The 25,702-nt window shown below is 41.5% G+C and overlaps 1 protein-coding gene across 1 annotated transcript; it reads left to right on the top strand.

Annotated features, from left to right (window-relative positions):
* The first annotated feature begins 51 nt into the window (after positions 1-51).
* On the top strand, positions 52-24,143 carry LOC124284807 (meiotic recombination protein REC8 homolog). The gene is made up of 15 exons (XM_046720921.1): positions 52-140; positions 411-497; positions 1,055-1,123; positions 2,143-2,285; positions 3,297-3,369; positions 4,389-4,512; positions 5,395-5,482; positions 6,521-6,603; positions 8,311-8,480; positions 9,448-9,592; positions 21,427-21,582; positions 22,364-22,424; positions 23,401-23,488; positions 23,670-23,764; positions 24,104-24,143. Exons 2-13 carry the CDS (start codon positions 454-456, stop codon positions 23,466-23,468), a joined length of 1,224 nt encoding a protein of 407 aa, XP_046576877.1. The 5' UTR covers positions 52-140; positions 411-453; the 3' UTR covers positions 23,469-23,488; positions 23,670-23,764; positions 24,104-24,143.
* The last annotated feature ends 1,559 nt before the right edge of the window (positions 24,144-25,702 follow it).

Raw genomic sequence — 25,702 nt, 5'->3', positions numbered from 1 at the left:
ACTTCAGGAAGCCAACTTTTTATTCTCGCGCTCCTAACGAATAGTGTTTTTTGGCGGGAAATTTGATGTTTCGAATGTGTGTGTAGACTGTAGGAACTTGATCTGTCAAACTTGTTCAGCAAGAAGTGGATATCTGATCGGTATGTCTGTTCGTAAAATGTGAAATAGTTCGTATTTCTAGCATGTAAATGCATTTGCTTATGCACAAACCATTGATTTTACATGGCAACTGCACTCATTGTTGACCAAAAATATTATCTACACTATAAAATACAAAATCAAATATACCACTAGATATATCTAATAGATCATTAAGTGATTAAAGGTGTTTCCATCCTGATATAAATAGTGATCAGATCAGTTGAAACATTTCTAGTTTGTAATTATTTATTACAGCATTAACTTTCAAGCTTCCTGGAAAGGGTCACTGAGAGCTGACCATGTTCTACAGTCATGACATTCTGCAGAAGCGAGGGCGGAAAATTTGGTATTGTGTGGTGAGTTGTCATATCTGTTACTATTTCTGGTCCAATCATCTTCCATAAGGTTGTCATACACACAGATAACAGATCTGTGGACCCAAGTAAGCAGAGGTAGAAACAACCAATAACCCTCATTATTCACTAGTGTTAATAATATTATTCATAAATAGGACCACCCACCCCATAAAAGTAAAAAACAAACCAAACCAAAAAAGCAACATTGTCAGCCTTGCTTGTGATTTTTTTCTACCAAGGGCAGTGAATACACAATGCCATGTAGAAAGTGTTCACTAAATGGAACAAAATTCAAAGTAGAGCAAACAATGAATTTTTCTATCATCTTTTAGACTCTTTGGCTTGTAATATGTATAAATTGGCGACTCAGCTTTGCAAATGGAATTGACAACCTTTAAAGAATATCTTCTTATTTTCTTTTGTAAATATAAATAAATTGGTATTTCCTAGGGGTTAAAGAATCATCAACTAAGTGTTGCTAAAACCTTTGAGATGTAAGAGGCCATTGTTTATCCATTTCGGTTGGATGCTGCATAGTGATTTCTCCTACTTTTCAGGGTGGCTGCTACTCGATCATCTGAACTGACTCGTCGAGAGTATATGAGCGTCAGAGTCAGAAGAACATGGTAGGGCTACCAATTAAGAAAATCAGATTTATTAAATGTAGCTCCTGGATACCAGAGGTAGATCAGAATGAACATACACTGCACTGCATCCCAATTGTGATGAGTTTGTATTGTTTTACTCGAATGTACAATCATGTGACTAGACTTATGGTTCATCACCTGATTGCTGTGTTTCCATTATCCAGGATATACAAGATTTTGACTGGTACAAAGTTGGAATGTCTGGTAATTTCAAAGGCTGTCGGTCATCGTTGTCCGGCATTTTACAATCAATTTTCTAATTACCTCTGTCAGTCTTATTTCTCCTCGAAAAACATTATTTTTTCACAATGGCATAAAAAAAAAACCCAGCAGTTCTCGAAAACCCCAGGCATTGACGCATTGCGATACCCTCTACATTTATGATTGGTTGTTATGGTGCAAGGTCTCGTGCACAATGAAATGTGTGATCACTTGACCGGTAAAACTTACAAATGGCCGGTATTTAAAATGCCTCACAATGTCCAGCAGTAAAATATGCCAGCGGAAACATTGCACTGATTGTCTGACTTGTTTACATGCCAGCAGTTCAGTGGGGTGTCAGGGCAACGCACACATACTTGTGTTTGCATAATGTGTGAGCTGCAGGTCCAACCAGTCTAGGGCAGGACGTACTCCTTACACTTGGTTGGCACCAGTGACTTTCAAATATCCCTTGGGTACACCAGAAACTGTGGGTATTGAATTCTGGTTCATCCTGATGAAGAGGAATATGTACAGGCCAGCACTTTTAGCTGGAATATTGGTGTACTCTCCTTCACTCACACTCACTCACTCACTCTCACTCACTCACTCACTCACTCACTCACTCACTCACTCACTCACTCACTCACTCACTCACTCACTCACTCACTCACTCACTCACTCACTCACTCAGATTTAGTTGCTTTCAGAACTGAACTGATTGATGAAGTATACCAGTATATTGATGAATTTTATTTGTCCAAGTTGATTTTCATTACAATATTAAAACCTTTCAGTGATGACATCATTGACTACATACTGCTGCGTGTGCCGTCTACAACACGAGGGCAGACCCGACCGCGGTTTTCCCTGTACCTGTCAGCCACACTCATGTACGGCACGGTGAAGGTGTTCAGGAAACAGCACCAGTTTCTCTTCGGTGAGACAAATGTTTCTGTTCTGAAACAAACATCTCTGTCTCTGTGGTGAGACAAACTATGAGATAACTGAACCCACGCCTCACTGCAACTGTTATCCTACCTCATGTAAGAACTTTGATCTCTGATTGGTCTACGTGAACCTAAACAAATTTCCATATATACCGCCCACCTGGTGGTTAATTTTTTCTGAGGTCCAATCAATGTCTAAAACCACGGCACATGAATAGTGTCCATTCACGTCAGTTGGTGCATGCCATTGTCACCCCTGAACCAGTTTGTTTGGATTTTGACCCCGTTTCATCGTTGTTATGAATAAAAGATGTTGGTGCATTTTTGTTTGTTTTATTGATGATAGCTTGAAACATTTCAGTAAGATAAATGCATCATCACATTCAGTAGAGGTTAACATTGGGAATCAGAGGAACAGATAAGCTGCGTATCTGCGTAAATTACGCAAATATTCATGTGAAAACTCAATTCCTATTACGTCTATTGCGTACATGTACGCTTGATGTTTTGTAAATACTCAATACATTTGATCTTACATGCGTACACATGAAAATGTTAAGGTATATTGAGAGGTTCTATTTCAGCACATGAACTCGGCAACTTGCAGTCTTTCTTATCGTTTCTCATATTACTGATCAAATATAAACAACAAACACCTAAACCAACATTTAAACTATGTTATATTTTTACAATTAATGGAAAATGACAAAATACCCAACTGAGTTTGAGTGAGGTGGGTACAATTTATTTGGTTACTCAAAGAAAAATTAGTATACCCAATATTGAGATGAACACAAGCGCGTACATAACTCAATGACCCAAAAAGTTATCTGTAGCTCTGGGGAATTATCAGACCCTTGTTAGGTTTTGTCCCAAGCTGGAGGCAGCTCTTTGGATTAAACCTTACACGGGTCTGATAATTCCCAATATCAACCTCCACTGATTGTGATAACATATAATATTGTCTCTTATACTGAAGCCAACATTGTCATATTTTCCAGATGACACATCAACACTGTGGTCGCGTCTGGCATTGTCTGGCCTGAAGACATCAACTTTTGACATTGACCTCAAGTATGTCAGTCTTGAACAGTGCTCTGAGGAAACATAAAAATATCAAAAATATGTAAATTGTTTTCACTATAATTGTGTAACTTGTTTTGAAAGTTTATAATTTAGATCACTTGATAATAGATAATGTAGACTGAATTGTTTTGCTTCAAAAACAATTTATAAATAGATGTAGATGAAACAATCAAGATGACCTGGGTTTTTTTATGCGTGTGTATGGGTAATGGTACGTTTTACAGATCAGGGCATCTAAGTGGCAGGGAATAGCGAGACTTGTATTGTAGTGTTCATACCTTGACATTGAAACATTTAACCTTTTGCCACGTTTGCATCTCTGAATTAACTGTAAATCATGAAATTTATGCCTTGGATGAATAACAACTAGAAAAGTAAACAACTTCCAGGGTGTTACCCAGAGGAACAGTAAGATACTAGTTTCAAGGCTCTTTTTAGCAAATTTGAGTTTTTTGTAAAGTAATGAAATAGCTGATAGTACTGCACTTTTATATGTAATGATTACGTTTATAACAGGAACTCTCTATTTCTTGTCAAGAAATTGGCACACGAAATGATATTGTGGATCCCTAAGGATGCCAGGGTTTTACTTTGACTGGGAGCCATGGTGCCTCAGTAAAAAAATTTTTTGGAGTGATTTTCTAAATTTGTGAGTCATGAAAGTATTTTGTCAATAAAATAATTCCTTAAAGCGAAGGCTGTGGAAGCATAGTTTGTGATATTGTCTTGTGAATAATCTGATTCAGAGTTTTTCTATTGTATTTAATGGAGTTATTTGGTTCAAAATGTTTGGATTTGAAAAAAATATAAACGTAAGCTTGAAGATATTTTAGAGTATGTTATGAAATGAGAATATTCTCCAATCTGCAAGATAATAATGCTTTACTTCATTAGTGCGAGCTGAGGGCATCAGACTTTGCTTTAATTTAATTGTCAAAATGTACAATAGCAGACAGTAACAAACCTATACCCAAGTGTCAGACAGCATTATACCTTGTCTCGCACAGGTTGGATACCGCACGGCAGAATCTTCCAGACCTTGTGGGCACCATCGACCCCCTGAGCGCTGACTACAACTACACCTTTGGGATGTGGGATCTGCCAAGTCAGGACCTGAGCATCATGGAGCAGGTGCGGGTCTCAGTCTGACGTTTTCTTTTGTAGATCTCTTTGTCACAATTGACACATAATAATCTACACACAAGTTGAGATTACAGCATTGATGTTTTTTAGTTATTAGCACAAGAGACTGCCAGACAATATGTCCAAATAATTATGACCCTCAAAATATTTTTCCAGATTTTGTCCAGACCCTCCTAAATGCTTATCAGCATGAAAAAAAGGTCTGCAGTTGATTATCATATGGGTTACATGCATTAATTTTTGAACATATTGTACAGCTGAATACAGTTTAACTATAATGTTATGATGAGTAACAACTGAGCCTGGTTTTCCGACAATATGAAACCAGCTCACAAATGTTACATCGGCCCTCTGACTTGTGACAGAAACAGGGCTGGAAGTTGGATGCTGCACCTGTTGGACCTGAATCATGCATTCAGGATGCAGAGGCCCAGATAAGCTGCGTATCCGGGTAAAATACGCATAGAAAATTTCCATTTACGAGTTGAAGTATAATTGTTGCGTACCAATTACTCATTTAAAATGTTAGATATGCAAAAAGTTTAAAACAAATGCGTCACGGAATATATTTATAAAAATTGCTTGCGTAATGAAAAAGACATCGATTGCTATCAAGTTGTACTGTTAGTATAGGACAAGTGTTGTACTGTCAGTATAGGATGAGTGATTTTTTATGAAATCATTTCCATTATATTTAAGTTAGTTTTGACTGGATGTGCATTTAGATGAATGAAGTAGACCTTTGAAAAGAGCTTGATAAAGTTCAAACATCTGTGTGAACTCTGAAATATGTTTGTTTATGTTTGCTGGCATAGTAAACAATTTAATAAATTCATGACCCTACAACATGGGGTCCGAATCTGTTGACAGGACATGTGGCAAGGGATCAGCATGAGTCCGCCCAAGGAGGTGCAGTTGTCTCCCCTTCCTCTGTCAATGCAGGACATGGTACAAGATGGTAAGTCCCATGGTTTTCATAGTTGAGAAGTCTGATTATATATTTCCTACATTGGGCACAGTGGTGGTGGTTGTCGAAAGCACTTCAAGTCATGATGCACCACCCTAGAAACTCATGATTAAGGGTTTGATTCCCAGATTCACCCAGACTGTTTCTTGGTTTGTCTGCTCCATACCTGTGTTCTTTGGTTTCATCAATGTGGTGAATGTCCTACACTTGCCATGACAAACTCCCTCTCATTTCATGAATCACACAGGCACACAATTCACAAGTACCACACTTATCAGAGGAAACTGAAGGGATGTCATATTTTACTAATGCATTGGTAATATTTTCAGATGAAACAATGCCCTTTAATCTGTATTAACTGATATTTTAATCCTGTATCATTTATTCATATTTAATGTATTTTATTTCAAGGGCACATCTAAGGGAAGTTACTATAATTATTAGTGATAGAAAGTATTTATGTTGACAAATCTGTGAAGATCCGGGTTATATTTGATCTTGAGCAACCCACGCTTGTCATAAGAGTAAACTATCGTCATTGCATCTCAGTTGCGTACATCGATGCTCATGCTGTTGATCACTGGATTGTCTGGTGCAAACTTGATTATTTACAGACCACCACCATATAGCTGGAATATTGCTGAGTGCGGCGTTAAACAACCAGCCAATTTATGTCGACATTACAGTTTTTTTCTGAAATACAATACTTAAGTGAATGAGTCATTATTTTATATTCAAATGTGAGAAAAGATATTCAGGAAGTGTCAAGGCTTTTTAATGATGTTAATGTCTCATGAAATATTTGAATTCACACATAATTGGCAGAATACTTAAATATCATGTTATGCATCATATCTGGAGATATAGTTGAGTCATAGCAACCCTAGACAAGTAACAGAATGACTGTATCAGTTGATAGCTTTATCTGTGATTTGATTTTAAGCCATATTTCAGTAGGAATATATGTTTTGAAAATAAAAAGTTGGAGTTGGAGTGGACTATTTCCACATTGTGTGATTCTCTCTACAGCACTAAAAAGTCCTCACACTGTATCTAAACCAGAAGACATTCGGTTGAAGGAAGACGACTCGCTTGCCTCAGAACGGATACAGGTAAAGCAGAGAACACAAATACATGTGACAATACTGGTAACTCATGCTACTGCTTGACTCTTATTAGATGAACCTGCGCAGTACATGTACAAGCGTTTGTGACAAGTAGACGGGTCAGGGAATCTAGACAAATACACTTGGTTGCTACAACACCACATTGTCCCAAAATGTTGGCAGCTTGATGGTGAGGTTGAGATAAATGGGGTTCAGCCTAATCAATCGTGATCGAAGTAGGACTGGCAAGTGATTCAGACACCGAGACCGATTCACAAAGTGACAACTAAGACCTGAAGTATGCCTAAATCAGTGAATTCTATAATGGATCTATTCCGTATTTCACCCCTGTATGGAGAGGATGCACCAGAATATATGCCGATTATACATCTGTTTGTCAACATAACATGTTCTTTTCTCTAGCACTTGTGTGGGGTGTTTTGTAAATAAAGTTATATTTGTCGTGGTTCAGTTTCTAAGGATCTTAGCTGTACACATACTTAGTATGATATAACAATCAAAACATGATTCGCACGAGGAAATTGAACTTTTCAAGTTTTAGACGACAACCAGCTGTTTCCCTCATTTTTCAAATGGAATGTTCTGGAGGGCGTTCCCATATATGCAAATTGGGGTCATTTGTCAGGTCGTGGCTCATCTAATAGTAGTACATCAGAAGGCATAAGGGGCAACTAAATGGATTGGGTGGTCAGGCTTGCTGATTTGGTTGATGCAAAGCATCTTTGACCTCACATTATCTGTTGTTACTTGGCTTATTCCATTTCTTCTCTGTAAAATATATGTTACTTACATTCTATTCTACTGCCCACAAGAGAAAGCATGTCAGGTTTTTCTTTATAAGATGTGTGAACTCTAAGAAATGGAAAAGAGATGTGCTCCAGTAAACTATAGGAAAGAAACTGGAAAGTTTTCGCCGCTTTTAGATTCAGCAATATGCTCCAGTAAACATTGTATGTGGGGAATAGCGCTTTATTGCTACCCCAACCCCCTGCATATTGTGAACTCATATATGATACAATATCATAATATTTGCACATTGTTGTATAGGATATTCTAATTGATGTTGGGGATGTCTGTGTCGAGAACACATGTTAAGGATGCTGGTATTAGATATGTTGGTCTTCAGCGGCCTTCACACAGCAAACAAAAGTTTGACAACACATGTTGTCAAACTCGAGTTTGAGAGTGTGAACATTCCACCAACTCACCACCAACACCAATTTCAGAGTTGTCAAACTGTATTGAGAAATAGGATCAGTCTCTATTCTCACCAACTTTTCCATCGAACTTTCGGTGTTGTCAAACTCGTGTTGTTCAGAAACATCCAACGAAATTGTCACGTGACCACACTGATAGAGACATGGCGCTCAAATGACACGAAAGTTTGACAACATGTGTTTGACATGTGAAAATGCGAGTTTGACAACTTTTCAAATTTTAATAACATGTGTTGTCAAACTTTAGTTTGCTGTGTGAAGGCCGCTTTAAAGATGTTCATGTTAGTCTTGATGACGCTTATAGCGCGGATGTCTGTAAAGGTCATGTGATAAGGATGTTGGTGTTGCGGGAGCTGGTGTTGAGGGTGATGCTATCCAGGACGATGATGTTAAAGATGCCTGTGTAAGGGATGTAGGTTTTGAGGAAAGTGAAGATGTTTTTTAGGATGTTTGTAATGAATATGATGTGGTGCAGGTGCCGGATGAGAAGGAGCTGCCAGGGTTTGATGGGAAGGATATTGAGATGTCTGAGGATAAGATGGAGGATATCCCCATTGAGATTGCTGACCTCATCTCCCCGATGAAGACACGGTCACGATCAACCTCCAGCATGTCAGACATCATGCCGGTGATTCATGAAGAAGAGTGAGTCTCAGCCAGCTGTTGGAGAGGAGCTAAGCATATCTTGATGATCTAAATACAGTCTTGTTTGATTGTTAAACTGTGCTGATAACTAGTTACAATCTAGCAGTAGCCCTCAATGACTGGTAGATATTTGAGCATTCTGAACTTCTTCTTCGTTTGTGAGTTTTGCTTCAGTGAGTGAGTTTAGTTTTACACCTCTTTATCAATATTCCAGCAATTTCATGGAGGGGACACCAGAAATGGGCTTCACACATTGTACCCATGTTGGGAATCGAACCCGGGTCTTCAGCATGACGAGCAACAGACTTTTGCTTCAAATTTTAACTTAATCAAACTGACCAAAAATGTAAACATAGCAGACAGTTTGGTGAAGTTCAAGCTGCGGACTTGTGACCAAGTGGGATACAGCCATCTTGAGTTACTTTCATACACTAACATACCATCAACTGCTGAAGACTTGTCCATTGCTTCCAAGGTATTCATGCTGACATTGTTTTGTGGTATATACCTTGGACCCCACCATATGACCCTCTTCTTGGTTTGATGAAAGGCTCAAAACAAACGTCAAATATTTTCATGGCAAGCCATACTGTGCACTGATGCCAGGACAAATGGAATATCTAGTAGCATAAGGATTTGTATCCCCTGCTTTCAATAGTTTAATAAAAGGTCTTCTTTCTTTTTTTCTTCAAATAATGTGGCGGATAGGTCTAAGGTATTTGTCATAATTGGATGGAGAATTAGAGATATAGTACACTTATCAAGTTAGGATGTCCTTATGGACCCTGGTAAATTAGAATAGGTCGTAAGATCCTCTAAAGTGTACGATGTGTTGTCATAGTCTGTGATTATAAATAGTTTCATCATACTCAGAAGTCATTGCTTCTTTGTCTGTGGTTTGCCTGATCAAGGCAGGGATATTCACAGGCTCACTCACTCACTCACTCACTCACTCACTCACTCACAGGGCAGTTCTGCATCCAGTGATTGAGACACCCAGTGAAAAAATGGTGGACAACAAAGAAGTACCTGCACGTCGAAAACTCCCAGAATCCCCAGGAGTGACACCGATTCAACCAGAAGAGCCCAGTCGAAAGCGGCATCGCTGCGTGGTGAGTGACACATATAGAGAATACTACCGCGAGGTCTCATTACATATTAATTAACGAAGCGAGTGTCCTTCCATGGTATCTGACCCGTTTAAAGCTTGAGGTCAGATAACATAGGAAGGTCAATGAAGTTTCGTGATAATTTGTATGTAATGAGACCGAAAGTGTGGCATTTTATTTATTACCCACGCCTTACATGCATTTAAATTGACAAAATAGCGTATTTTTGTTATGTTTTGGTTTCAAACCGAAACCGGTTTCATAAAGAGGTTGGCGGAAGAGTTTTGTACTGTAGTACAATATTTGCATGACGTCACACTAATGACGTCACTGCCATGGTAACCCGGCGCCACGACGCATGCCAGTTGTCATCGCACCGTACAGCCTCCTACAGTAAACTACTCCGTTCACCTCGCTTCTTGGTTTCCAGTTGCTTCATTCGGCTAACATCACTGGTGGAAACATTGGCGTTTATGTTTTTCGACAGATATAATGTCTCAGTTCGACTCACAATTAAACAGCCGACACGGCAATGTTCGCAATGTTTACATTCCCACAATGCATTTAAGTTGTAGAATGAATGAATTCCGCGGTTTGTTATGAATGAAAAAATAGTTACGCCAGAATGTGACCTAATTGAGAGGTCATCGGTTATCCAATCAAATCGTTAGAATTTCAGGTCAAGTCGCTTCACGACACAGGTCAACGCGATAATACATTACTCGCGTGACGACGAGATTAATATGCAACTACCCATGCGTTGACCACGGGTAATAATATCAGATATGACCCCCAGCTGTTGATATGTGACAGACGTCATCAGGCGGATCAGATATGATCCCCAGCTGTTGATTAATATATGTGACTGACGCCATCAGGCTTAATCAGATATAACCCCAGCTGTTGATTAATATATGTGACTGGCGTCATCAGATCGGATCAGATATGACCCCAGCTGTTGATTAATATATGTGACTGACGTCATCAGACGGATCAGATATAACCCCCAGCTGTTGATTAATATATGTGACTGACGTCATCAGACGGATCAGATATGACCCCCAGCTGTTGATTGATATGTGACAGACGTCATCAGGCGGATCAGATATAACCCCAGCTGTTGATTAATATATGTGACTGACGTCATCAGACGGATCAGATATGACCCCCAGCTGTTGATTGATATGTGACAGACGTCATCAGGCGGATCAGATATAATCCCCAGCTGTTGATTAATATATGTGACTGACGCCATCAGACGGATCAGATATGACCCCCAGCTGTTGATTGATATGTCACAGACGTCATCAGGCGGATCAGATATGATCCCCAGCTGTTGATTAATATATGTGACTGGCGCCATCAGGACGGATCAGATATGACCCCAGCTGTTGATTGATATGTGACAGACGTCATCAGGCGGATCAGATATGATCCCCAGCTGTTGATTAATATGTGACTGACGTCATCAGACGGATCAGATATGATCCCCAGCTGTTGATTAATATATGTGACTGACGTCATCAGACGGATCAGATATGACCCCCAGCTGTTGATTAATATATGTGACTGACGTCATCAGACGGATCAGATATAACCCCCAGCTGTTGATTAATATATGTGACTGACGTCATCAGACGGATCAGATATGACCCCAGCTGTTGATTAATATATGTGACTGGCGTCATCAGGCCGGATCATATATGACCGCCAGCTGTTGATTAATATATGTGACAGAGCGTCATCAGATCGGATCAGATATAACCCCAGCTGTTGATTAATATATGTGACTGGCGTCATCAGCGGATCATATATAACCCCAGCTGTTGATTAATATGTGACTGACGTCATCAGAGCCGGATCAGATATGACCCCAGCTGTTGATTAATATATGTGACTGACGCCATCAGACGGATCAGATATAACCCCAGCTGTTGATTAATATATGTGACTGACGTCATCAGGCGGATCAGATATAACCCCCAGCTGTTGATTAATATATGTGACTGGCGTCATCAGGACGGATCATATATGACCGCCAGCTGTTGATTAATATATGTGACAGACGTCATCAGAGCCGGATCAGATATAACCCCCAGCTGTTGATTAATATATGTGACTGGCGTCATCAGGACGGATCATATATAACCCCAGCTGTTGATTAATATGTGACTGACGTCATCAGACGGATAAGATATGACCCCAGCTGTTGATTAATATATGTGACTGGCGTCATCAGGCGGATCAGATATAACCCCAGCTGTTGATTAATATATGTGACTGACGTCATCAGACGGATCAGATATAACCCCCAGCTGTTGATTAATATATGTGACTGACGTCATCAGGACGGATCATATATGACCGCCAGCTGTTGATTAATATATGTGACTGACGTCATCAGACGGATCAGATATAACCCCCAGCTGTTGATTAATATATGTGACTGACGTCATCAGACGGATCAGATATAACCCCCAGCTGTTGATTAATATGTGACTGACGCCATCAGACGGATCAGATATGACCCCAGCTGTTGATTAATATATGTGACTGGCGTCATCAGGACGGATCAGATATGATCCCCAGCTGTTGATTAATATATGTGACTGGACGTCATCAGACGGATCAGATATGACCCCAGCTGTTGATTGATATGTGACAGACGTCATCAGGCGGATCAGATATGATCCCCAGCTGTTGATTAATATATGTGACTGGCGTCATCAGAGACGGATCAGATATGATCCCCAGCTGTTGATTAATATATGTGACGGAGGTCATCAGATCGGATCAGATATAACCCCAGCTGTTGATTAATATATGTGACAGGCGTCATCAGACGGATCAGATATGACCCCCAGCTGTTGATTTAATATATGTGACTGGCGTCATCAGACGGATCAGATATAACCCCAAGCTGTTGATTAATATATGTGACTGGCGTCATCAGGCCGGATCATATATGACCGCCAGCTGTTGATTAATATATGTGACTGACGTCATCAGACGGATCAGATATGACCCCCAGCTGTTGATTAATATATGTGACTGACGTCATCAGACGGATCAGATATAACCCCCAGCTGTTGATTAATATGTGACTGGCGTCATCAGATGGATCAGATATGACGCCAGCTGTTGATTAATATATGTGACTGACGCGTCATCAGATCGGATCAGATATAACCCCCAGCTGTTGATTAATATATGTGACTGACGTCATCAGACGGATCAGATATAACCCCAGCTGTTGATTAATATATGTGACTGACGTCATCAGGACGGATCAGATATGACCCCAGCTGTTGATTAATATATGTGACTGACGCGTCATCAGACGGATCAGATATAACCCCAGCTGTTGATTAATATATGTGACTGGCGTCATCAGACGGATCAGATATGACCCCCAGCTGTTGATTAATATATGTGACTGACGTCATCAGACGGATCAGATATGACCCCAGCTGTTGATTAATATATGTGACTGACGTCATCAGACGGATCAGATATGACCCCAGCTGTTGATTAATATATGTGACTGACGTCATCAGACGGATCAGATATGACCCCCAGCTGTTGATTATATATGTGACTGACGTCATCAGACGGATCAGATATAACCCCAGCTGTTGATTAATATATGTGACTGACGTCATCAGACGGATCAGATATGACCGCCAGCTGTTGATTAATATATGTGACTGACGTCATCAGACGGATCAGATATAACCCCCAGCTGTTGATTAATATATGTGACTGACGTCATCAGACGGATCAGATATGACCCCCAGCTGTTGATTAATATGTGACTGACGTCATCAGACGGATCAGATATGACCGCCAGCTGTTGATTAATATATGTGACTGACGTCATCAGATCGGATCAGATATGATCCCCAGCTGTTGATTAATATATGACTGACTCGCCATCAGACGGATCAGATATGACCCCAGCAGTTGATTGATATGATGACGCGTCATCAGGCGGATCAGATATGATCCCCAGCTGTTGATTAATATATGTCACTGACGTCATCAGACGGATCAGATATAACCCCCAGCTGTTGATTAATATATGTGACTGACGTCATCAGACGGATCAGATATGACCCCAGCTGTTGATTAATATATGTGACTGACGTCATCAGACGGATCAGATATGATCCCCAGCTGTTGATTAATATATGTGACTGACGCCATCATATGGATCGGATCATATATGACCAGCAGCTGTTGATTAATATGTGACTGACGTCATCAGACGGATCAGATATAATCCCCAGCTGTTGATTAATATGTGACTAACGTCATCAGACGGATCAGATGATAAAAGTAGTTAGTACCCCAATGATTGTAAAGTTCTTCATCAAAAATAATTGGTTAGCGTCATTTATGAAATTTGTTAATGCACACAAAAAATAAGGAAAAAACGTAGTTATTTTGGGGGCTTTGGCAAAATTTCACATCTTTAAAGGATGACTAGTATGTTAGGAACATAAATTTCATGGTGTCTTTAAGATAAATTCAATCATGACTTGGAACGAGCTTATAGTGCTTATGAAATGTAACAGACAAAACCAACCTTGTGAAAAATATTGTTGATGAAGACAAGTGTTCCAGAATTGTTTTGTGTTCGATTATGAGAAAACATGATCGATTGCTTGGTCGTTTAGTCACTGCGACCAATCTTCGATTATTTCAATTAATCGGATCACCACTATTATCTATACAGCCTTCTCTCTGCTATCTATATATCAATATATTGATATTTGCCAGCACTCAAGTGACAATGAAACGTTTACAAGTAAACAAGTACTGTATATCCCTGTTATGTTCCTTGTGATATAAGCTAATACTTTTTCCTTATCCTGACTCATGCTAAATGCTTGTCTCCTCCTTGCGAATGATAGTGGAACACTTGAATCCCTTGAAGTTCCCTTCTAAAAAGCGGACGTAAAATCACCACTCACCCACGAGTTACCTCCCTTGCCTCCTTGGCGCCCTTTTGGTCACCTGACCGGCCATGTTTTGTCACTCTCTCCTTCTTCGCCCTTGAGGACGGTTGTGAGCTCACCTGGGTCCCTATATGGGACTTTACATCAAAATTATTGCTGAATACGTCTTTTAGGATTGTATTCTACTATATTGTTTGAAATGTGATCTAAATTATACGTTGTTTGACATGTTTTTTCATCGTGTTTACGTTTGATGAAAACTTGTGTTCGTTGTAGGTACCGACTGTCTGCAGCTGACCCACATTTATTATGTCCTGATTGCACTACTTCATGTTCTTTCAGCTCTCGCTGTAAACATTGTCTGGAATTAACCACTTTTAAATTTAATAACTACCTTTTTTCCATTCATAGACATGCAAAGGACTGGGTAAGAAGGTATTCACAAGTCATGTCTAAATCGAGTGACTGCGCTGATAACCGTGTGTTAACTACTGCTGCCGATGTTCATATTTCCAGTGAATTGCAGAGCGTTTTACGGGGGCAGGTCGCTGTTCCAGTGATGAACCCTGGAGCTAATAAGAGATCGTCGTCAACGGAGCTGACCTTTTCGCAGAAGAAGAAGGCTACTACCCCTAAGACTTTGTCGAAGTCTCTACACAGCTCTACGCAGAAGTCGAGATCCTTTTCTGCCGAGATTGTACCTCCCGAATGAAGCAGACATGTATGATGATCCCCCCATCCTCATACCTGAAGTCACAGTCGTCAGCAAGAAGACGAAGCCTGCTTCTACAGCTACATCGGCAACTGTATCAGTGCAGACATTGACAGAAGACCTTCTATCAACTCAGACATCGGGTACAAGAGATAGCAGCAGCGTCAACTCTTCACAAGTGCAGCGTACCTTAGAAGAGGCCTCATCATTGTCAGAAGTATCATCAACCCTGCAGCAGTCTCATCAGACGTCGCAGAACTTCAACCCAGGGCTGTTCATGCAACAGTTTACAGACCAGATGATGTTGATGATGGAACATCGCTTCGCGCAGGAGAAAGCTGCTACGAAGACCCATATGATGACTACTAGCCTGCGTGAAGGTTCAGCAGTCTCTCCAACGCACTTGGAAGAAGAGGGAAGCCTGTTTGAAGGCTCACGCACCCGACGATCTTCCCCGTCTGAAGTTAGGAGCCTGGACAACGCTACCAACGTCAGCTCAGCCTTAGACGTCTCTGAAGGAGCCGCTAAGAATTCTCCATGCAGAAGCAGGTCGAAGCGTTCTCCAGAACCCTACAGACGCCGGAGATATGGATCTCCATCACCATCGGACTCAGACACACATCGGGAACCTGCACGCATGCACTCCACATCTTACAGAGGGGAAACTACGTCTAAGAATCAACCTTCACGAAGGCCTAGAGAGAGATCTCAAGACTCCAGGAAGGATACACGATCACATCAGGATCGTTCACCTGCGCGCAGTTCGTCATACAGATCATCACACAGAGACTCACGTCGTCGTGGATCGTCAGAGCGGGAGATGTCTAAATCAGAGGAAGAAGGTGAAGTCCGATACGGAAGTAACCTCATGGATTGCTAATGGCCTGGACCTAGCATCACCTTCCAAGGACACAGACGAAGCGTTTACTTACAAGATGCCCAACGATGATTTCGACACACTCACCTTTCCGCCGATCGACCTGATCTACCAAGTACCGGACAGTCTCAGCTCAGCCTTTGATAAGGCTACCAAGTTCCAGAATCAGCATATCCCGACGTTCAACGCCAGGAAATTCCCCTTACATCACATGGAACCCGTCCTGAAGGCACCAGAGATTAATGAGGACTACAAGATCATCAACGACTCCCGCTATAGGAATTACAAGATAGACGACAAGAAGTTAGCGCAACTGGATATGACTACTAGGCGTACCTTCTTCGGACTAGCCAGGTCTAGGGCTATCAACGAAGCACTCATCTCGAAGTTCAAGAACTGCACCGACAAAGATGACTTGATGATATATTCTGCGCTACTGACTCAGAAAAAGGACCACCAATTTATGTCGGAGCATCTAGCGTCCCAGCGCTACTCCAACAAATCCAAGTTTGCAGGAGTCCAGAGAGCCAGAGAAAAGAAGTATTCCAGCTCTAGGGAAGGAAGAGGTTCTTTTCGTCGCCCAACCGGAGCCCCCAGAAGTAACCCCGGAAGAGGCTGAGCACCCAGGGGTGCCAGAGGAACCAAGCGCTGAAGGACAGGTTTGGAACGACTGGAGTCTTCCACCCCCAGCCGTTCCTGTACAACCTTCGACAGTGGGTGGACGTCTTCAACGGTACTGGGAGAATTGGGGAATACTACAGGACGACTACGTATCCCAGATACTACGCAGAGGGAACAAGATACAGTTAGAAGCCACCCCGGCGCTTACAAGCAACCCACTGGCCTTCAACTATGCAGCCGACCAGACAGAGAAACTGGACGGCGCAATCAAGACTTTACTCTACAAAGATGCAGTAGAAGAAATAAATCAAGATCTCATCATGCCCGGTTTTTAGTCCCCAATTTTCCTGGTACCGAAGAAGAATTCAAAGGAGAAGTTTCGGCTCATTTACAACATGAGGAAGTTCAACCAGGAGTATCTCCGCAGACCAGCAAATTTCAAGATGATACATCTTCCTCAGCTCTGACATCTCGTTCATCCATCAGACTACCTCGCCAGCATAGATCTACAAGATGCGTACCTACACATCCCGATACATCCAGACTCAAGGAAATACCTAAGATTCCTTTTCAACGGACATCACTTCCAGTGGAAGGTTCTACCATTTGGAATATCGTCAGTTGTTTACTCGAGTGACCAAGCCCATCGTCACATATCTACATCGTCGAGGTCTATGTAGTGCTTTTTGTCTGGACGACAGAACTCAAGTTCATCAAGATCCCAGTCAACTCAGACTGCAACTAGACTTCACCATCAGGCTTCTCACTCAGGATGGCTGGTAAATCTCCTCAAGTCGGAACTGGAGCCGAAACAGGATCTTCAATTTCTAGGAATACAACTCATCAGCATCGTCGACGACCTGAACATCTACATGAAGGCATGCCACATTCCAGGAGCGAAGAATGTCATAGCAGACGCCCTATCTTGTCCACTACAACCATCCCCGACGGAATGGATGTTACACCCAGAAGCGTTCCGGTTTTGTCATACAGACAATAGGATCTCCACTGACAGACCTGTTTGCAACAAAGTTCATCAAGCAACTACCAACATTCGTCTCACCGATTCCTGATCCTCAGGCATGGGCAACAGAAGCTTTAAGTATCTCATGGAAAGGACTAAACGCTTATGCGTTTCCACCTCCAGCACTATTACCACAAGTAATACAGAAAATCAAGCAGACGACAACTCTGCAACTGATTTTGGTCGCGCCCTATTGGCCAGCGAGGGTATGGTTTCCCGTCCTCATACAAGAACTCGGAAGTCCAACCCTGAAACTACCAGAGTGGTCAAACCTGCTCGTCCATCCACACACCAAGCAAGCTCACGGGAATCCGGCATTGTTCCAGCTACACGCGTGGAGCGTATCAAAGCTTGCCTGAAGACTAGAGGGTACTCCGCCAGAGCAGCGAAAGCAGTGACACTAGCTCTAAGCAGATCAACTCGCAACTTGTATGACGACAAGTGGCAGAGATTTGAACAGTATGCAACGAGGAAAGGCTTTACAGCGGTAAAAGCAACCCATCCTCAAGTGGCGGAATACCTGTGTCATCTGCGACAGACGAGACACTTAAAAGCTTCAACACTCTCAACGTACCTGGCTGCTCTCATCATAGTTATCACCATGAAGACGGGTGTCAAGCTGACCAAAGTACCAGAGATACTGGCACTACTACGCTCGTTCAAGTTGGAAGACCAACAAAAGAAATTCAAGGCTCCTGCCTGGGATCTCAACGTAGTTCTACAACATCTCACCAGTGACGCCTACGAGCCTCTAGAACGGACATCCTTTGAACTGTTGACACAGAAAACGCTGTTCCTGATCGCCCTAGCAACAGCAGCACCGATGTCAGAAATACATGCTCTGGACTTTGAACGAACACAATTTGAATCAAGACATCGTGACATCGTACATCTAGGACTGAGATGGGACTTTATTGCCAAGAACCAACTGCCCGGCCAGCCCGACAGACAGTTCCACATCCCAGCACTCTCTACAGTCCTTGGGCCACAGATACACAGGATCTATCCTTATGCCCTGTCAGAGCACTAAAAGTCTACCTACAAAGGACAAAAACAAGGAGACGAAAATTCAAGCGCCTATTCATCCCCTTATCCACTGAGACGCCCACAGAAGTCTCATGGACAACAATATCGACATGGATGAGAGCCGTTATACTAAGGGCCTACAAAGCAGCAGGACTTGAGCCTCCACGAGCCTCCAATCCCCATGAAGTCAGAGCCCTGGCGTCTACACTTGCTCTGCATGGAAACTGCTCGATTTCCCTGTAAATCTGGGTGTCGGGCATACATACGGAGAGAGTGACAAAACATGGCCGGTCAGGTGACCAAAAGGGCGCCAAGGAGGCAAGGGAGGTAACTCGTGGGTGAGTGGTGATTTTACATCCGCTTTTAGAAGGGAACTTCAAAGGATTTCAAGTGTTCCACTATCATTTGCAAGAAGGAGACAAGCATTTAGCATGAGTCAGGATAAGTATAAAATATCAATTTTAGTCAGAAAATTACATTGTCCATATATAGAGTACTAAATATTAGCACTGCTGCCTTAACTTATATTGATATATCCTTGCAGAAGTACTATATATACCTGCTGAACTGGTATGTCTGTCAATGCATTAAGTACTAAAGTAAGGCCAGAAATGCTTGGAAAATGCTTTTTGACTTCAATATCAATATGATGAATTTGACACAAGATAAAAGCACATATATGATACATGTACGGCACTACCTAGTTGGATATTAAAGCTCAGATGAAAAAATGCACTTGAGGGGTGACTTCACAGGAGGAAATTTTGACGTTTTAACAACATTCGTAAATATTTTAAGTACAAACTGTAGTTTTGAAATACAGACCATAATTATTCACATAGCCTCAACTAATGAAATTACATAAATGATTGTAAAAGTTTTGGATTTTTTTTTAACATCTATGTGTGAAAAAGATGGAACTCTTGTAGTAGTAATATTCAAAATAATTACGTAAAAAAGTCGCATAGATTATCGCATAGATAATCTTGTTCACCCATAGAAGTTTCACTTCATGTATGAGCATTGAACTGGCAACATGCGACTTGATATCTCTGCAGAACAATTAATTTCAAATTTATACCAGTATTTCATACCGGGGAAACCTCTCGTCAGCTATGACAGGGTTTACTATAAAATGTGTAAAGCCCTTAATTTGACATATAGTCAGGTTTACAAAGGTGTAAACAAATCAGTTACCTCAGGGGTCGTGTCAAAATCAAAACCAGGTAGGAAACACAAACTGGATAGCTTTGATAAGGGTGTCATACATAATCTGTATGAACGCACAATCCCATCGACGTGTGCTAAAATACAAGATGAGATCAAAGATACAATAAATGTCTCGAAAACAACACTTATTGTAGCTCTGGTAGAAATGGGGTTCAGGTACACCAAATGGGGAGATGACAGAGCTGTGTTTAGAGAAAAGTACTCAATCCTGTCCATGCGATCAGCTTATCTCAGAACAGTTGAAGAATACCGCAATTTGGGGTTTCAAATTATATACCTTGATGAAACCTGGTGTAATAAAAATCACTCAACTGATCGCATGTGGCTTCCTTCAGATTGTTCTAAGGCACCAGTGTTACCATCAGGCAAAGGTAGACGCCTGATCATCTTGCATGCTGGTACAAGGGACTGATTTGGGGTTGTGACTTTGTTTTTGAGGCCAAGAAATCTGATGGTGATTACCATAGGGAAATGAATGGGCAGGTATTTTTGGATTGGTTCGAACATCAGCTTTTACCGCAGCTGGACAAACCAGGTGTCCCTGGTACCATCACACCCACCATGAGCAATCTCAAGGCTCAGTTGCAGGATTTTCTCACTTCCTGTAACGTGCCTTACAGGCAATCAAAGAAAGACAGAAACAAAGCCCTAGCTCATGGAAAAAATCCAGCAGCACAAAAAGCCAATCCAGTACATCACTGACGAACTAGCTGCAAAACAAGGCCACATAGTTCTGCGTACACCAGTACGGCACTGTGAGCTCAATCCCATCGAGCTGATCTGGGGTAGCTGTAAGAATTTTATTACTCGCAATAATACCACATTCAAGCTTTCAGACGTTAAAGAGCTTGTGTATGCTTCTTTCGCGAGAATTACCCCAGAAGTGTGGCAAAAGGCTGAAGACCGTGTTCTCAAAATCGAGGACGAATACCATCTGCGGGATGGCATTAACGTCAGCCAAGTTGCACCTGTTGTAATTCCGCTAGAGTCCTCGACCAGCAGTGATACTGACACTTGATATTTTGAGACGGTCCCTGACATGCACTGCCCGTGCGTTACATAACACTGTCACCCTGTCTGCCTGCCAGGTGGGTCACAGTATAGTTTGTTTCTTTGAAGTGTTTCTACCATGGAATTTTTCTAAGTTTTTCGATATTTTACGAGTAATCATTATGATTAGGGAATGGTACATCGTGATTACTCATATGCCATATTAGGTCGAGGTGGTATGAATGATTATATATGAGTTTTGAATATGAAATATCAACCATTATCAAATAATTGCCAAAAAGCATTTTCCAAGCATTTCTGGCCTTACTTTAATATATACCTGCTGTACAGCCTCATTTCTTTTACTGATGTATGAATACGCTGATATATGTCCAGCGGCCAAGTCTGACAATGGAGCTGGATCCAGTTGCACCCGGTTCTGTGACTCGACGTCGTAAGCGCCGCCTCAAGTTTATCGACATAGAGACCCAGATATCCAAGAAACAGCTGAAGCGCAACATGGTGACCAGCAAAGACATCTGCCGCACAAACGTGAGGACAGTTGAGTCTTATTCATGTACAAGATATTAAATACTGACTCTGTGCAAACAAACTTGAGAAACTTTGAAATATCTCTGATTGTCTAAATTATCTAAAACATTTGAAAGTGCTACACACTGTCTTTTTCTTTTTCGAAAGTGAATAATCATTTCGATTTAAGCAATTTTTGTTACAAAAGGCATTTTCATTTAGTTATAGTTATAGCTACAGAAACATTTCTCATATTAATATTAAAGAAGTTGTATATCCATAGAACTCTCCTCGTTGTTCATTACACCAACTTCTAAATGCTACTCAAAGTAGATATATAGAACTTATTGTTTGGGGATATTGATACAGAGCTCCAGATAAGATTTAGCTCATGTGGGTACTGTACCCATTGTATTTTTTTGGAGTGGGTATTATGAATGTTGAGTGGGTATTTCATTTTCCGTTACCCACTGCTTTCAAATATGTGCGTATTTCAGTCATTTTACTCACTTAAGTATTATGTCATTGAGTATGTTTACTAAGCAGGTATGTTCTGCCTTATGTCATACCTAATCAAAACCAACTTAAATATAAGGGAAATGATTTCATAAAAAATCACCCATCCTATACTGACAGTACAACACTTGTCCTACTGTACGCATTTGTCATAAACTTTTTGCGTATCTAACATTTTAAATGTGTAATTGGTACGCAACAAACATTTTTCAATGCGTAATTGGAAATTTTCTATGCATATTTTACCCAGATACGCAGCTTATCTGGGTCTCTGTTGACGTTTTAGATTCTTCCATCTACAAGACCTTCCCTTCCCGAGGAACTGTTTTCCCGACCTTGCAAAAAGGGTAAGTGTAAGCTTGTGAAATCTTCCATGTCACCACTTAAGTAAATCTTGGACATGTAAACAGTGTTGTTATGCATATTGTCTCTCTTTACGTGTAACCTGTGAGGATCCTGATTAGAATTGGTCTTCAGCAACCCATGCTTGTCGCAAGAGGCATGACTGGGTAGACAGTCTCACTGACTTGGTTGACACATGTCATCGTATCCCAATTGCATAGATTGATGCTCATGATATTGATCACTGGATTGTCTGGCCTAGACTTGATTATTTACAGACCGTCGCCATATATCGCCATATAGCTGGAATATTGTAAGACAGATGTCAGGGTCACAATGCCTCTTTCTTTGTGTGGCCTCCAATTGTCAGAGTGACAGATCCATTTCTACTGTCATAGTCAGACATGCTTCTCTCCTATACTCTTCCCTAATTTACTGGTGCTGGTTTATTACAGCAGATTACTGTAAGTACAAGAGAGTTGGCCGTGTTCATGGACATATAATCTAAGTAAGACTTCTCGTACTGTCACAGGAGTGAGAGCAGGCGAGTAGATCACAGTCTGTATAAACAGATGCAATTGCTGAGGTGGAGTATGTTCATGGACATATAATCTGAGTAAGACTTCTCGTACTGTCACAGGAGTGGGAGCAGGCGAGTAGATCACAGTCTGTATAAACAGATGCAATTGCTGAGTTGGAGTATGTTCTTTGTTGTCAGGACCCATGAACATGCGGGGTAGAATTGATCTTCAGTAACCCATGCATGTCATAAGAGGCGACTAATGGGATCGGGTGGTCAGGCTGGCTGACTTGGTTGATACATGTCATCGTATCCATACTGCGTCGATTGATGCTCATGCTGTTGATCACTGGATTGTCTGATCCAGACTCGATTATTTACAAACTGCCACCATATAGCTGGAATATTGCTGAGTGTGGCATAAAAGTAAGCTCACTGAGTCACTCACTCTTTGTTGTTAGAGCTGTGTCACCCCAAGCTGCTGAGGCTATGGACCAGGAATGCCGTCATGGGGGGAGGAGATCGATGACACACCTTGGACAGTAGCAGGTGAGATGCACGAGGAGTTACATAATTTATGGAGGCAGTCAATATTTTATGTACGTCAGATGCTGTAATTGCGCACAGTGCCTTGTTGATGTAATAGTGATTTTATGCTAATGGATGCAGTAAGGTACAGCCCACCAATATCAGTATTATGAACAATTTCTATATTCTTTGACCTTTCAAGAGTTAATGAAAAGCCCAGATGAGTTTCCTGAGAGTCGACAGACACGACGAAGGTTGTCTCCCATTCTGGACATGGAGTCGCCAAAACAAGTGCTGGTAAGTTACCATGACAGTAGTTACCTGTTAGTAGTTACCATGACGACAGTTACTATGTGAGTGACAACAGTAACCATCATGATAACTGCTATGATGGTGGTTACCATGACGACAGTTATTCACAGCACAGTTTTCAACTGACCCTCGGTCAGTAAGTTTTCCCCTCACTTACAATGTGTCAGTGTCTTTCATCTCACTTTTTTTCTTGGCCTTGTAGCCAAGAATATGCAAGCCCTAGAAACTGCCTTAATATATGTCGTAAAGTTTGATTTATGTTTATTCACATTACACACTGTCCTGTGAACATACTGACTGCGGACTAACTACTCCTATACCAAGGTCCCACCAACAGAGAAAAGTCTTTCAGACAGTGACCTGGGCCTCAAACTGAGTCCTCTCAAAGCTGCTGAACAGTCATCGGACTCTGACAAGAGCACCCGTACACGGCGATCCAAGCGTCTGACACGTCAGCCATCGGCAGAGAAGGTGAGTGAGCGAGCACAAATTCAAGCCACTTTTAGCAATATGCCAGCAAAATCACGCGGGGACACCAGAAATGGGCTTCACACATTCTACCCATTTAGGAAATCGACAAGTTAAACCACAAGTTTACCCCATCGCTCCAGCAGAGAAGACACCGTTTTGTCAGGGTGCATATGTAGAAGAGAGCTGACATGAAATCAGTAGTCCAAACTGTATAGTGTTACCCCACTGGGATGTGCCACAGTCCAACAAGATAACATCCGTCTCATTGCGGTTGTGAATTGCTCCATTGGTAAAGGCCCCTAACATTGCTGTTGTGAACTGCCCTATGACATCATCGTTTGCATTGTTCTCATCAGCAGATGGAGGAGGGAGATTCTATGGAGGTGGCGCGTGGGGACTCGGTACTCTCGCTGGAGAGAAGTCGCCAGAGAGACGTGTCCATTGAGATTGACCACAGCACCCACAGCCTGGAGCGGAGCAGGGAGAAGAGTATGGAGGACAGTATCTTAAGTCGGCCAAGGTGTGTGACATTGTCACTACACATTCGCAGATGTGTGGGTTCTGGATGGAGATAATGTCACAATAATCCAAATTATCACCCTCATATTATTGAAGAACAATTGTTTATGGATAGACAACTTCTTTATTGCACTAGGTGCGACGTTTCGGTCGAAAGAAATCTCTTCTCATTGGCTAGTGGCTACACATAATGCCACTAAACATTTTCGCCTCAATTCAAATTTTACGTTTTATGTCAAATCATGTCCATTAGGCCCAATAATAATGTCTTGATCTTTAATCATATATGCCAATTCTATGCATCTTAAATCTTTGATGACTGTCTTCGTTGATGTTGAGAAATCATCAAAATGACGAGCTTGCTACACACTTTATATACAACTAACTGAAAATCCTTCCTCATATGACGTCACTGCAGTGCTCTGGCGACAGAGTTACGTAACCTGTCTGTGGTTTCGTTGGCGGGCGCAGGCGACTTTTTGGCAACTTTTAATCGCTCGGTATTAATTAACAAACAAGTTTTTTAAGAATGAATTTGGTGCTCCGCATAAGACTAACCACAAATCTTTCATATGTAATGGTTAAAAGAGTACAAAAAACCAAAGTTTATTTGTTCTTTAAGACTCTTGTTGCCAAGTGACACCTCCATCTTAGACATTTGATGCCATCTGACGTCTCTATGATCTCTTGTAACACTGATGACTGTATCCTTGATCTTAAGGCCACCTGCTGTCTCTATGATGTTTGATGGCAGCTGCTTCTCAGGTCTGTAACCTGTTCAAACATCTCACTGATGCTGTCTTCATCTCAGATCTCGACGAGGATCAGAGCAGCTCGCCTCGGAGGAGGAGATTCTGGCGGAGCTGGTGCAGGAGCAAGATGGGATGTCTGGTCTGTTGCCCCTGGAGACGGTGCAGGAAGAACAGGAAGTGG

This window comes from Haliotis rubra, unplaced genomic scaffold (assembly GCF_003918875.1).
Source record: "Haliotis rubra isolate DU_JTF1 unplaced genomic scaffold, ASM391887v1 Scf345, whole genome shotgun sequence".
Classification (NCBI taxonomy): Eukaryota; Metazoa; Mollusca; class Gastropoda; order Lepetellida; family Haliotidae; genus Haliotis; species Haliotis rubra.
This window is presented reverse-complemented; position numbering and strand designations above follow the sequence as displayed.

What these genes read in the sequence shown, in the direction of transcription:
- LOC124284807 (XM_046720921.1), top strand. Translation starts at nt 454, where the DNA reads ATGACATTCTGCAGAAGCGAGGGCGGAAAATTTGGTATTGTGTG. An exon ending in ACCTGAGCATCATGGAGCAG is followed by an intron (nt 4,513 to 5,394) that starts GTGCGGGTCTCA and finishes ATCTGTTGACAG; the next exon opens with GACATGTGGCAAGGGATCAG. An exon ending in GAAAGCGGCATCGCTGCGTG is followed by an intron (nt 9,593 to 21,426) that starts GTGAGTGACACA and finishes ATATATGTCCAG; the next exon opens with CGGCCAAGTCTGACAATGGA.